Source organism: Loa loa, assembly GCF_000183805.2.
Source record: "Loa loa unplaced genomic scaffold supercont3.3, whole genome shotgun sequence".
NCBI classification, from domain to species: Eukaryota; Metazoa; Nematoda; class Chromadorea; order Rhabditida; family Onchocercidae; genus Loa; species Loa loa.
The window spans coordinates 312,348-327,903 of record NW_018108183.1 but is presented as its reverse complement, the minus strand read 5'-3'; the positions used below and the strand labels follow the sequence as shown (position 1 = coordinate 327,903).

The following is a 15,556-nucleotide window of genomic DNA, read 5'->3' as shown; positions in this document are numbered from 1 at the left end:
TAGTAGTAGTAGTAGTAGTAGTAGTAGTAGTAGTAGTAGTAGTAGTAGTAGTAGTAGTAGTAGTAGTAGTAGTAGTAGTAGTAGTAGTAGTAGTAGTAGTAGTAGTAGTAGTAGTAGTAGTAGTAGTAGTAGTAGTAGTAGTAGTAGTAGTAGTAGTAGTAGTAGTATTAGTAATGGGTAATGGAAACTGTATAGGAGAATTTAAAGCTTTGGTGATACAATGATGCCTTTTAATCGGCATGATAAATAAGCTCAATTATCTAGTCATCCGGATGAAGGATATCCAAGAATGGATTCTTTCGTGGCAATGTTACTTTTGTTTTTGCTGCTGTCATCGATGATACAGTCATATCCACTTAAAAAATGAGAACTAATTTTTTTTTTTAAAATCACAAACAATCATCTCATTTTGAATCCTTTGAACGATAAGCACAAGTATCAATCATTCATTCTACTAAGTTCAATTGAAATTTCATCCTTGATTTTAATAGTTTTCCTCAAAAGACTGCTAGACGATATTTGTAGAATATAATAATATCACTGCTAATACATTTTAATTAACCGAATTAAAATTGTTTAAGATTAAAGTTAAGTCATATAAAGGTCGTAATAATTCTCCTTTTTACCTCTCACTACCAATTATGAATTACATAAACGGGAAACTAACCATAAATAGTGCAGTTTAGCCATTCATCCAATTTAATTTGCTTATTTCCATCTCGATCACAAAAGCGCAAAAAATTTCGCCCACATTTTCGTACTTTATTCAACAAACGTAATTCATTTCGGTATAATTTCCATTCCTTTCGTTCCAGTTGCTAAAATATTTAATTTCTTTGTTTTTAAAAGAGAATGTGATAGAGCGATTGGAAGTAATAATTTCCCTAAGATAATAAAAGGAATTAAATTATTAATCTCCCCTCTCTCACAGCATAGACAATCAATGATTAGTATATATGTTATATATTTATACCAGGAGTATTTATCACTGGCTGATAATAGAGACAAACCGAGTTGTTGTTGACATCAAGTTGTTCGAATTTCCACCGAACAGCTTTATCCTTGCTTGTGATAGCATCATCATTTGCCTCATCACCCAAGGCCAAAATCCATTCACTAATCAGTGAAGAAAATAATCGCTGATAAAATTTGGTTTTTTTCCTACCCGAACAACCTGTAATTCAGATGCTGTCATGATATTTATAATCATAATCTATACATTTTCTTATCTAATGATAGGGACATTGCATCACTTTGATCTAGAATGATCAAACAGATATGATTATCATACTAATTATGTCAGAAATCGGAAAACTGTTTTAATTTAAATTCTTAAAAACTTATTCCAACCTTTAATTTGTCTCCTAGAAATATCATCCCGTTGAAGTCTTCCATCACAGTTTGGCTTAACGTTATATTTGGATGTACCGGATTGTGGGATACCCGTTTCCGGATTTACACACCAACAAATATGTGACAAACGGTGACATTGAATTCGGTCAAATAGTCTGCAAAAGAGAAGTTCAGCAAAGAATGAAAAGGGAAAAAAAGATTGAAAAAATGAACTGTTAAATTACTATTGGGAATTGTGAAATAGAAAAAGTGGCTTTCGCTGTCACGACTACTATTTCAAATAGGAAAGGAAACTGGAGATCTTTTTTATAATATCTGATATTTCACAAATGGATCAAACGAAACTATCTTAAGACCAAGTTTGAAAGGCGGTCTTCTCCGACATATTACTGGATGGAAGGCTCCCTAGTTATAAACTTATCAACTCTTCTGGTGGCAAATGACCTTACTTAAATGACACTCTTATATCATTTAATGCTCTTATCATGAAGGAACTTACATATCACCGTCACCAGCACAGGTAGGTATATAATTTCCATTTTCCGGATTATTCTCTAACTTTCTCATTGCTCGTTCTCGTTGTGTACGACAATCTGCTTTTCCTGCATTTGCTGAATTTTTACTCTTTTGGCGACAACAACAAGAGAAAAAACGGTAATTGACATTTAATGACAAAAAAGGCTGAATCCATAGTATCTTTTCGAAAAGTCGTTAGATTTTATTATCAGTGCTATCGATAAGGTGAAGAGAGTATTGATAATATAATCAAAGCGTTCTTTTTTTATTGGAAAAAATTTCAATTCAACTCAGGGCTTAAGCCTTAATATCGTAAATGTTTTTAGACCTTAAAAGTAGAAGTGATGAGTCGTAAAGTTCAAACAATATTATATTAAAGAGGTCAATGCCATCTATTTGCTTTGAGAAGCTCTTCAGTCGCAGCTGGTTGAATGTAAAATAGTTTTAACACAGAAAAACGATAAATGCGCCTTACCAAAAGTGTCCTCTTTTGCATCATTTCGTTCCTCCTCATCTTCTTCACGCTTTAATTCGGTTTCATTTTTCTGTCTACTATCAACAATTGGCATACCAACGATACTTCCCGCATGTACGATACCTAAACAAAAAAGTAATTCTAACATTTGCAATTCATCACTGCTTCAATTAAGATTAGCTGATAATTAGCTAGGATTAATTTCACCAATTGCCTGTCGCAAAGCAAAAAAAAAGCTTATTAAGCTGTTTGACATCAAAACCAGATTAGTGCACTAATTCATTGGCGCTTTAATTAGTTTAAGGTCGACCTAAAATAACTTCCAATCTAAACATTAAATCAATTTGAATTGATACATTATTCAGTAAAGGGTTTTCAAAAAAAGGAGAGAAAAAAAGAAATAAATATGCATTGGTTGACTGTTAATTGAAAATACTTTTAAGCTTTGCGCATAATCAGTTTTACTGAGAAATAAAGAGTTGAAGGAAGCTGTAATTATGTTACAGATGGTGAAAGCTAATTGAATGATAAGATAATAATGGCGTGATATATGTTTCAGCCTTCTCAGCTTGTACATCTCAATGTGACACTGTCTCTCTTTCATTTCTTCCTTTTCTTCTGTCAGACATTGAACTTATGAAATGAATCGAAATTCAAATTTAATAAAATAATTGGAGAAATGATTCAATTTCCAATAGGCAAATATAGCAAAGTAATTTAAAGAGAAGTTCTACTGAAGAAGAAGGAACCACCAAATAGTCCATTCTGCTGCTTCGAACCGTCGCGATTGTTCGGTGACAAAGCGAAATGATAGCGGGCATCGTTGAAGCTCAATAAATAGTTGAACAGCAGCACTGTTACCCAACCATTATCTCTCAAGGGATGCGTCATCTCTTAAGTAGTAACCAACAAAAGTAGCCGCAAATAATAGCTATAGAAGCTGATAGCAGTGGTCATTGTAGTAAACATACAGCAAACGTGATGGGTATAAATAAATAACAGAATCATCGCCAAAAGCGCCTCTAATATTCAGCGATTACGGTTGACGCAGCAACGGAAATTGGAATGATAAAATTCAGAGACCGATGAACAGAATTCTCCTCTTGAAATGATGACGGATGACATGGTTGTATATAAAGTTGACACGTGTCACACCAAGGATGGATGGAAGAGCATAATTGAAGGTTCAACGTGGGAATATAGCGACACCATCGAAGAGAACGAATAAACTAATTGACATATGATTATTGGACAGAAAAAGTTGACAGAGTGAGTAATGAAAATATTGCAGAATTGGCTTAAACGTAAATAATAAATAGTTGATGATAGGTGGATATGGGAAAGAAAAGAAATAAGAATTATGAGAAAGTACTGATAAAAATATGCAAGTGATAAGAGAGAAGAAAAAGTAAACTGCATAGATTCTTAAGTAAAAAGTGGATAATCAGTGAATTGAACATTCTGTGCTACACTTGATAAGATGTTAAGTGACCTGTAAAATCAGGCAGAGCTGTAGTTGAATGAATATTTTAATTCTAGTTATCATCAAGTTGCGCTTAATTTATTGTCTAATTACAATAAAAGAAAAATCTGGAACACAACGGTCATCAGATGTTCAAGATAGGCTCTGAAAGGAGTAATTAAATAAAATGGATAAGCCAAATATTCTCATATATATTGATCTAAACTGTATCTTCGAACTAAGATTAAAATTGAACGAAAAAAAAATTGATATATGAAAATGAAATAGACGTTTTGTATTTCCGGAAACGTGAAATATAAGATAGATTGTTGAAAATGAACAAGAAAAAGAAGTGGCTGAAGTAGGAAGCTTCATTAACATTGTTTACTCAATGATTTGAGGAAAACAGTGATGAAGAAAAGATTGTGGATGATGAGAAGAAGGGATACGAACAGTTTCTACCAAACTAATTTTTCAAATAATGTAAATATATTTTGGAGAAAAAAAAAGGCGAACAAACTGATGGCACTTGGAAAATTATTTGATGTCCTAATAATTTATTCAAATTCAGATTTATTTAAATTTCAATTTGTATCACAACTGTATTTTACCTAAAAATTACTGGTTCGATTATTATGTTAAAATGCTTATGATTGCATAAGACAATTGTCGAAATCACACAGAGTTCGTAGGTTCAAAGGTTAAACTTTACAAGGTCTAGATTCCTTGGTCTAAATTTGCATGTCCTAGACTGCAGTGAAATAAGTAAATAACTAAGACAAACAGGGATATCATTAAAACTTAGCTATTCATAAAAATTTAGCTAATAGTTCCAGACAAATCATATCCTCGAGTTTCATGAACACAGTGTAGTATTTACACTTCTTTCCTTAATATGTTAGAGATCAAATGATGGATAATTTGGCAGCTAATGGGATAATATTGAAACTCTCAACATCTGAATCAGAAATGGCAACAAGAAACTGATTTTTACCATCATCTCGAACTGATATGTTAACAGTTGATTCAGATAGGTTAATAAAAAACAAACAAGGATAGCAGGAGTGATGGTTGATGGCAAATTAACAATGATAATAATTATCATAGTAATGATGGAAATAATGATAATGATAGCAATGGTACATATTATAATGAGATGCTGATGGCAGTGATACGGGAAGTGATGAATTATAACAATAGAAAAAGATGGCAATAGAAAATAAGAAAAAAAGTGATGACAGAAAATATTTGCATGATATAAAAATTCTTCGACGATACGATCTGCTGATATGAATAATATTATTGCATTTTGTGAAGGAAGAGAAGGACTTCTCATGATGAGCTTGACGAGATGAACTTATAATAACTATTCGACTAATAAGATCAAAGATCAAGACAAATCATATAAATGAACAGTTTCAGATAAGTGCACAGAAATACACATTTGCGACAGTCGCAGAAGTAAAATCTGTTTGTTTTTCAAGGGTGTGACATAGCTGTACTTCTTGGGCGAATCTGTCGCTGTCTCCTCCCTCTACATAAACTTCTTCATAAACATATGGTATATATAAATAAAAGTTGAAGTTAAAAGTCTGTACCAATGATATATGAGGTGTGGTACGTCTGGTGCATTTCTTTGAGAGAGAGAAAATGGATCTAAGAAATTGAGGTGAAAGAAAATTGGAGGAAGAACTGACAAAGGTGTAAGGGTGTAAGGACAAATTGGAATGAGAGAGGAGGAAGAGAGAGAGGATTGGCAAGATTACAGTCCGATAAGGCGCAAACGATCCTATCACCTTCTCTCTTAATTTCATCTTGTTTTTCGAACGAGAAAAAAGAAGGGGAAAACTATGATAGTATGATTCGAAAAATTATTCCTATGGGAATCATTTAATAAGAGTAAGAAGTTCAATTCAAATGGGTCATTCCCGAACGAAATAATTCAAAGTGAATTTTGGAATGCAATTGAATGTTTGCATTGTGATTATCTTCCATGTGTTGTCAAATTGCTGTCTCTAATTAAATTAATTAAGTTATTAAAGTAAATGAAAAAAAAGTGAATAAGCTAAAGCAATTATAATTGAAAAATTTTCTTTTTACAACTTCCCTTTATTAGAAAAAAATCTCCAAAAAGTTAAAAGTTATAAAGACCACGTAATGAAATGATTAAATTTAGTATAGTAATTCTTCAATATTATTCGAATACACGGGGGGGAGGGAGAGTGAGAGAAAAAAGTTCCATTCAATATGGTTATCGAAAGTATGACCTCTGAATTTGACCTCTAAAAATGGTAACCAAAAAAAGTGATGCTATTTGTAGAGCAATCATCTGTCTCTCATTCGTTTTTAGGACAAATTAGGTTGTTCACCCTGCATTTTCTGTATCTTTATTGACTGCTGTTGTTGTCCCTTATGATAACCATCATTAAGTACCGTCGAGATGTTGCTGTTGTTGTTGTTGTTGTTGTTGCTGTTATTGTTATTGTTGTTGTTGTTGTTGCTGTTAGTAATGGATGAATTAGGACGAAGAGCGTTAAACATGTTATATGATGCTGCAAAATTACTGCAACGTTAGTCAAAAAAAAATTAATTAATTGAAAAAATAGCTATTCATTAACTTCACAACAGTTGTTTATATTAGTATTTGATAGCATACACTTAAAAAAAAAACAAATATTAAAATTTGCAAAACTGAAATTTCAAATTTTGCATTAGAAGTTTTTGCGCGACAGTTAATTCCAAGCAGTTAAGTGCCTTGTAAACGGAATTGAAACAAAAGTGAGAACAGGTAGGTATTCCTATATGCTAGGACTTCAAGGAAAGCACGAACTTAGGAACTTTAATTTCAACTGTAACCCTTCCTCAATTACTGACATTTAACTTTCGACCTAAGGTCATCCGTTTCCTTGTCCTCACATTCGTCATCACCACAAACCATTGCATACCAAAAGCGAAACTTAAATTTAAAATAAAGCGAACAAAAAACACCGATTGTTTTAAAATAATAATTACCGCTTATGAAATATGGCGCATATTCTGAAAAAGGTATGGAAAGTGAGAAATTATTCAATTTTCCTCTTAAAATAATTAATTTTTAAGTTTAATAAATCTTGAAAATCGAAAAAACATCCAAACTTTGGTGCCAATTTCCACGATCAAATACCTTATAAGCTTCTTTTCTTATCACTCAATTTTTTATCAATCAATAACGGAAAATTCAGCTGCTCTTTTCATCTAATAGCGCTACTGGACAGACACCATATCTTCTTGAAACAGATTTCCTTCATCGAAATAATATAAATATTCGTTCACTATAGCTATTTTTACCATTGAAAAAGAAAAATTCAGGAGGAATGAACTTACTGGAAATATCAATACCTAAACAGGTGACCCATTCACGAGCACTTATTTCACCATCCTTATTTAAATCACAATATTTCGTAAACTTTTTTGCACACATTTTGGGTGTAACATGCTTCCTAAAGTGTACAAATGGTATCAATTATTATCAGTTTATCAAGAATTTAGACAAGGATTTCCCGCATTTATGCATAAAAAATTCTATATTTACCAATTATAGCTATAAATGTTGCCAAAGTGCGATGAAAATACTTTTATTAATATTAGAATTTGAGAAATTTTCGTATCATTAATTCAATGTGGTAAATCACTCATAATCTGATTTCGAATTCCGATATATCTCATAGCAATGATTTAGCATCAAACTATCAAGAAGAGATCTTTGTTTAAATGCTTTTGGGATAAGACAAATAAATCAAGCAAGATGTTAGATGAATAATGTTTAAAATGAAAAGTTATACCGGACGAGACGGCGCAGACCACCGAATTCTCTCGAACTTAATCGGCTGTTCTTATCATTATCAAGCTGACCAAATTTCCATAACAATATCTTTTTATCGAATAATTGCATTGCTCCATTTGTATATAAAAATCAATAATAATGTAAATGAATTAATCATAAAATGTATTGTTTGTCAATTATTCATTGTCTCTAATAACTATTAATTGTTTCTAAACATCTCCGTTAATTACACTCATAAATTTCTAAACTAAGAAAAAGAGTCAAATGATTGAATGCAGAAATCTAACAATTGAATTTAATATTGAAACTTGAAATGTTAAGTTTTGATATAAAAAGAAATAAAGAAACGAAGCGAACTTGCAGCTCAGTAATTTTTTAATTTTTAATTAACGATATTAAAAGAGCGGAAAAAAAAGCAATCTTCATCAACTTACTATGGAAAAATTGCTCGCTGCGTTCGTATTCCTTTTTAAAAATACTCATTAAATTAGCATTGAATGTTGATCGATCGACTGTCGAACATACTGTAAAAATTATAATATTTATATCTATTGCCATTAAGTTGTAGTACCAAAATGCGAGATAGGGAGAAGTAATGAGCAGATTGACCTTTCTGAGGTCATTTAAGAAGATAGTTAAAGTTAAGATGAATAAATTCTTCTGAACCATTTAAAGAAAATGCAATGCACGAGTTGCTTTCTGTACGGAGGAAAGTTCACTCAATCAGTTTTACTACGAAAATATTTTACAGTTCATGAATCATACCATTTGAGGATACCGCATCACCATTACTTTTTCTATGCGAACGTCGTCCAATTTTCGTCTCTGCAATCATTATTAAGGATGTTTTCTTGGTACTTATCATTCTTCCATAACTTTCTTTTACTTACTTACTCACTTACTTATTTACCCACCTACTTGCTAACTTTTACTTACTTACTTACTTACCTATTACTTACTTACTTGCCTGCCAAATAATTTACTTCCTGCGTCATAAAGACCTCTTATGAAAACAGGCAATACACTTGACCATGGCTAATCATTAAAAAGTCTATGTTATTATCTTCTAATCCAAAATTTACTTCTTAATAACTCCACAGAAGAAACCTATTTAAATACATTTAACAAAGCGTACTTTGTAAAATATGACAATTCGGAATGCCGTATCGTTTAGATGTGCTTGGTAACGGTCGTCCGATCCGCGTCACACACCAACAATAACCTGTACTTCTGTGACACTGTAATATCTACTATATTTTATGATACTAACCACTACAAAAAAATGATCTTGGAAAATACGTATAACTTTCTATCGGTCCAAAGAAAGGGCATGAAAGAGGATGTATTACTTACCGTAATCAAAGATTACGTAAATAAGAATGACGAGTTTTACTCTCCAAAGGTCAGATAATGATAAAAGGTTGATAACGGAACCAATGGTTAATTAATTTTACTTTTATTTAATAAGTATGAACAAACCTGTATGGTGGCATACGAACCATCGGTAGCGTTACATTCTGGTACGTAAACATCGCTACTGTTCATTTTTTCCCCTGCTAGTTTCAACTGATAAGCTCGTTCCAGTTGACATCGCAAATTTTCTACAACAATTTTCCTGATCCATGTGATCATTTTCCTGATCCATGTGGTCATCAGAAGTTCTTTTAAACTCATTTTCACGAAATCGTACATTTTTATTACTTTACATTTTCCTATTCGACGATTATTTCACGGAAGTATCAATTTTGCGATAGCATTAGATTTAAAATCCATTGTATTACTTATCTTGATCTTTGAACGTCAGCTTTTAATCACCAATATTGAAAACTGAGGAAGTTAAGAAAGGGATATACCAGGACAAGGTCCCGAGAACTGTTTTTTGACCGGATTGCCATGACATATGGCGCGTTTTACTTCACAATATGAGTTATAGGTCTTCCCATCGCTACCACAAATCGGTTCGACGTTCATTTCTTCGTAATTGCACAATTTTTGCATAAAGCACTCCTCTTCTCCTTGCTAAATATTTTTGCAAAAATAAAATAAGTAAGCTTAACGGAATGTTTTTTTTTCTTTTTGTTTCAATAAACAAAATTAAAAATGTCATTTCACACTTGTCATTAAAAGGTTAATCAATGAATTTAATTATGCATAATTCGTTGAATGTTCAAATTTGCTACTCAATTTGACGATTGCTATTTGATTTTTGAGCATTTCCGTTATTTCTTCAATTTTTCTCTCCCTCCTTTTTCCTTCTGTATAATTTTTGAAAGATATATCATCTTTCATTTCTCGTCTTCTCTGGTTGGTTAACTTATCACTGAATATCATCGAAAAACGATAAGTTTTAAAAATCATTTAAATTCTTTCTCTCATTATTGAAGTATTTGCTGAAAATCTTTTAAAATTTCGATTTTTTGGCAGGATGTTCAGGAATATGCAAAAAATTTCAAGGATATAACTGTAAGGAATAGATGAACTGCTCATGAATCCACGTGAGACACACGTCATATGCGTTAAGTGGATGGTTGTAAGTAGCAAGCAAGTATCAGATAAAAGATTGAGAGCAAATAACATCATTTACCCATTGAGAATTTGAAAGTAGAACGGACACAATGACACATCTAATGTCACGTGATACGTGAAACACGTTAGTTGGTGGCGGAAAATTACAGATTGTACAGATCTATTTCATCGATTATAGAATGTGAGAAACAAGCTGTGAGCAGTGAAAATAATCTGTGACAAATTATCTAGGTTTCATACCTTGGACTGCTACTGTAAACCTTGAAGTTCCACTTTAAGGATATGATTTACAGCACATTATAATTTGTTTCAGGTGTTATATTTATGACGTCATTAGCAGAAAAAGGTGTTATATTTATGACGTCATTAGCAGAAAACTTACAGATCGCTGGCTTTTAAGTTGAGCAATTGTAGTGAATGCGAATGCATTTGTGCGGGTACTATCCAAGCCAATGAGGAAATGGATAAGTAATAGGCAGATTGACATTGTTTGGGAATGATTCTTAGCCCAACAGGCTAACCAACCCAGCATGCAACGATTCCGGATGCTGCTTCGTTGATAGCGCTTCCTTTCATTATCACTGAATCAAAACATACAGATAAAGAGAAAATAACAGAACCTGAAATTGTTACTGATTTATGGAGGCGGAGAAACGGAATATCATTAAGTGATATATGGCATTATTTAGACCAGTTAGGATTCTTCTTGACAAGTGCAAGTAATTATCCGAGAATCGTTGAAACGGAATACTGGAGCCAGAAACTGCTTAATCACTACCGTATGCAAATGACAGATCAAAGAAGCGCTAAGAGATTATCGGTCATTTGAACAATTGTCACTTAATTGAATGCTTATCGCCTTTTCAATAACAATATCCATGAAAAGCTTTCCTCTTGATTATTCAGATTTACTGATTCTTTCAAAATCATTTTCAAAATAAAAAAGGAAAGCAGAAGAATCTCATTCAGTTCGACCATTTCTCTATTTGAATTAAATGCAAGAGGGTGGAGGAAATAATGAAAGTACAGACTCTGTCGGTAAATCATTTTAAAAAATGAATAAAATTTTTTTGGCAATAAATTTACATTTCAATAAAATTGTCTCATTGGTACTAGCTTGTACCTTCCAGTTTACTTTCACTCCCCATATATATTGTACTGCATAATTTGGATATATCAAATAGAAATATAAAAATAAATGAAGTACATATATATATATATATATATATATCAGATATACATGTATCACTGTATACTATACATATCACATATGTAATGTATATTATATGCATTACACATATCATATATGCCATATTCAAACATATATTTTATATATGAATAATAAGTATTATAAGTAACAAATATTTGTATATTATGTAAAACTTTGTATATCAAATGTGTAATCAATTGGTATCATAAAGCGCTTTTGGTATCATAAGTAAAGGCGCTTTTGGTACCATAAGTAAGGGCGCTTTTAGTATCATAAGTGCACAGTAACAAAATTTCAGTCTTGGTATAAATTTTGGTTTCTTCGTAATAAATTTGAGAGGAAAAATAGGAAATAAAGGAATTATCGTCTAATAACTAAATCCGATAATAGAGGCAGCTGTTTAAAGTTAGTGAGTATATGTCAAGGTAGCTGAAATATTCGATATAAGAATTTCTTATTTAATTAATTACTGAAATGGTAAAACAAAAAATTATCAAGTTTTTGTGTTCAAATTTTGAAGAAATTGAGTGGTGATTAAAAAATATAGTGGCGGTACATTGATTTAATTTTACTATCTAATCAAACTTGTCTTTAAGTCATTCCGGTATCTTCTAGGTGCGTTTGTTTCTTTCATATTAGTAAAGGTCATGAAATCGATAAGTAATCCATTGCATTTTCAAGTGACCAGTCCAGATCGATTACGAAGAAATCAGGTGAAACGAAGCAAAAAATTTTTCCGAAGCTTCTCATGTAGAAATGAGAGCACTTCCTGGATACCATTTAAAATAATAAAGCGAAAACTTCTATTTATCCTGATGTTTTGGTAATTCGGTTGTGAGAATTTTGATGATTCGTCCGACGATACCATTAGGACTAAGTGGCCTAAGTATAGATTTAAAAATACATACACACATGTGACAGAAACATTTTGAGGATTCAAAATGACGAAAAAACAAACATTAAAGGAATTCAAATGAAAGTAAAAATTTTAAAAATAATTCATTTCTATTATTAGAAATGAAAAATTCGAAAAGACCTAAATAAACTGTAAAAGGAATTAACAGAACTGTGGACATATTTAGAAAATGAAGAAAAGCTAAATGAAAGAGGCAGAAAAATGTTAAAATGTGTCAGAGTAAGAAACCAATCAACAAAATGCGCAATGATTGATTTCTTACAACATTGCTAATAGAAGGAAAAAATAAAATAAAAATTTTAAAAAAGTTGAAAATAATTCTAACACTTTCCTAGAACTTTTGTAATATCTTGCAATAAATATAGTGCACATCTTCATACATGATACTTAAATGATTAATTAATAACAGATTCTATTCAACCACTCACTTCATTTCATTTTTCTCGTCTTATTTTTCATTTTCCGGTTTTCCGAATAAAACTAAATCATCTAATCCATTAATGGAAACTCATGGTAGAAATTCCACAGTGATAAGACATGGAAAGAGCGATTTCAGTATCAGGAACAAATGGCCTTAACTTCAGTGTCGACAAGGCAAAATATACTCCGCTTGTATATCAGCATTTTGCAGAATATTTGCAGAATTCAAATTTCTAAGCAAGATAATTGAGATGACCAAAAATATAAAAAAAGAAAGAAAAGAAGAACGAATAACTTTGAATTTTATTTTAAGCTGAAATGCTGGAAGTACAACTGAAGTTAAACTTTTCTATGCAACGAATATTGCAAATGGATAGTAACAGCTTAGGAACAGTGCGAATTCTCAAGTTAATGTAGGCTAGATGTGACGTACGTGATAAAAACTAAACGGAATCGCTGAGAGATCATTGACAACGATGATATTGATCACGTGTCTCAATAAGATATTCATAGTGCTTTTGTGAATGACTCAAATAAAATTTCGTAAACGTTACTCACGTGATGCTACGCAATATGGCTGATCTTAAGCTGAAAGTGATTATTTAGGCTTTATCCAAACATAGACAAACAAAGCAGTGAATTTAAAAATTTGCATATACCATTTTGTGTTAACAAAATAGAACCACAAAAATGTAGTAAAAATAAAGATTATTTCAAATATAATTTTCGACCAATTTCTTTTATATTTCTTTTGTGGAAAATACGTAAACGACGTTAGTCAAGACGTGTGACATTTGAGAATGGTAACTTTTGCATATCATTCATGAATCGTATCAAAGCGTGATATCATTTCAGGATGAATGAATAAGCTGGCACTTGGCACATTTCAATTCAACTGACACAATTGTTGCTTTGCTACCATTGCAATCTTGAGACGACATTATGACTCACTGCATTGACGTATGAAGTATATGTCAGATTTTTGCAAATCATGAAGTTTCGACTCAACAAAGTCTGAACTCGAAAAGCCGTAATGAGACATTGGGTGACAGTAAGTGAAGTTAACTGTACATTCATAAATTTTCCACTTTGGCTAGTCATTCTAGTTTCTGGTCAGAAAGAATCAAGAAATTCCAAATTTTCTTTTCATTGTTCTTAGGGGGAAAGTCTCTGTTGAAATAATCGCAAAAAGTTCCAGATATTGTAATAAGAACAGAGCTAAACAATCGTTACCACTTATTTGAAGCATCAAATGAAGTCAACCAATTTCAAATCCACACAAATATTCGAATCGTATTGTGAAACTAAACCTATTACCCTTTGACCTACTTTCTCATTTCTGTTAGTAAATAACAAATTTTCCCTTCATTCCACAGTATTTTGCCCCATCTATTGCTGATACTAAATAACATATTTTCTTTCTCCATTATCAAGACTATTATCACTGTCAGCTAAAGTATAGTTAGCTGTGATGACCCTTCACCCCTCCGTCAACCATAACCTGGCCTTTCGATTCTTCTAATAACCTTTCAGTTTACGATGAATCGGATGATTTGAATATAGACGTTGTCGCATACTTTTTATTGGAACCTTTGGATTGATAGAAAGCATGATGATGCAATCATCAAAAACTGGCGCAAACTAGATGAAGGTGATTTAGACCGAAGGCGGGAATGAGATGGGGATTGGTTACCGTGAGATGATTCCTTCCTATATCTCCAACACATGCAATGTTTTTTCGTTCATTCTTTGAAAGGTAATCATCAAATTCTGATGGTTCCTTTGGCCTGTCTGGGACAAGATGGCGCCAGACGGCGCCGATTACCATGTTCATCCAAAACGTATACCCATGATGTTCATGTCATCGACAAACTTATTTTGACTATTTCATGCTTCTTTGTTAATGTACTGATAATGATATATGATGACGAAGAGCCTAAAAGAGAACTTAAGTATAAAAACCGGTGCATGTCTTGCTCAATCTCGGAAATGCCTGAAATCCTGAAAAACGGCCAATAGCCTGATTCCCACATTGTCATCTGTACAGGCACCATTACGTACCAATTCATTTGATTACTGCTCCGGTAGAAACTATAGTTATTATTGAGAACTTCTCGATAGCAAGGAATCAGAAAATAGAAGTGGAATGTTTGCTACAAAAAGCAAAATTAAATTATGGGGAGAGAAGAAGTGCACAGAAGAGTTTTTCATATAAAGGTCAAAAAATTTGTTGACTAATAAAATTGTCGCACAGTTATACCAAAATGGTAATTTAACCAAGCAAAATTGTCTTTGCAAACAAAAGTAATATTGATGGAAATATTTGTTGAAAGCAAATCTTCCCATTTCTGCCTGACTTCTTGACCTTGACAATTTAGCATTTTCTTCTAGAAATGACTGCTCAGTTAACAAATACTTGGTCTACATATTGTGCTTTAAAAATACAGAATGAGGGTAGCATCTTAAGTTATATCATTTGTCATCAACAAATGGATGATAATTATGTTCCAGTTATATTTAGCGATTAAGCAAATGTAAAAGATAGATGTACTAGAAGTTTTTTCGAGAATCTTACGAAGATTTTGTGGCTTGGAATTTTCAGTGCTAAAAAATGGCATTTGTCTTTTGGCCTTTAGATTTTTCCCTTTAAAGTTTATAAAGGCAAATCTCATTTGGTAGTGGAAAAATTATATCAAAAAATAGCTTTAATGCAAACTTTTCTCCGAAAAATATCTTTCAAAATTATATTTTCAATTAAATCTTTTAAAATGAGAACTGTCCTTTTGTTCACGCAGCTATCAGCTTTTTTGAATGAATAATCAAAGAAGATTATATTAAACTAATTATAATTTCAA

General features: G+C 32.0%; 4 protein-coding genes across 4 annotated transcripts; all 4 read right to left on the bottom strand.

Moving 5' to 3' along the window:
• Positions 1-260: 260 nt before the first annotated feature.
• On the bottom strand, positions 261-3,235 carry LOAG_07196 (thyroglobulin type-1 repeat family protein; the record flags this gene model as incomplete). Its single annotated transcript, XM_003142730.1, has 7 exons — positions 261-355; positions 668-818; positions 1,011-1,174; positions 1,351-1,508; positions 1,853-1,955; positions 2,345-2,467; positions 3,094-3,235. 7 exons carry the CDS (start codon positions 3,233-3,235, stop codon positions 261-263), a joined length of 936 nt encoding a protein of 311 aa, XP_003142778.1.
• A 2,917-nt stretch (positions 3,236-6,152) lies between these two features.
• On the bottom strand, positions 6,153-7,266 carry LOAG_07195 (hypothetical protein; the record flags this gene model as incomplete). Its single annotated transcript, XM_003142729.1, has 3 exons — positions 6,153-6,358; positions 6,681-6,842; positions 7,170-7,266. The coding sequence occupies 3 exons, from the start codon at positions 7,264-7,266 to the stop codon at positions 6,153-6,155; spliced, it is 465 nt and encodes a 154-aa protein (XP_003142777.1).
• Positions 7,267-8,374: 1,108 nt separating this feature from the next.
• On the bottom strand, positions 8,375-9,600 carry LOAG_07194 (hypothetical protein; the record flags this gene model as incomplete). Its single annotated transcript, XM_003142728.1, has 4 exons — positions 8,375-8,454; positions 8,765-8,867; positions 9,109-9,230; positions 9,483-9,600. The coding sequence occupies 4 exons, from the start codon at positions 9,598-9,600 to the stop codon at positions 8,375-8,377; spliced, it is 423 nt and encodes a 140-aa protein (XP_003142776.1).
• A 4,016-nt stretch (positions 9,601-13,616) lies between these two features.
• LOAG_07193 (hypothetical protein) lies at positions 13,617-14,529 on the bottom strand (the record flags this gene model as incomplete). The annotated part of the gene is made up of 3 exons (XM_003142727.1): positions 13,617-13,810; positions 14,228-14,342; positions 14,395-14,529. The coding sequence occupies 3 exons, from the start codon at positions 14,527-14,529 to the stop codon at positions 13,617-13,619; spliced, it is 444 nt and encodes a 147-aa protein (XP_003142775.1).
• Between the last annotated feature and the right edge of the window lie 1,027 nt (positions 14,530-15,556).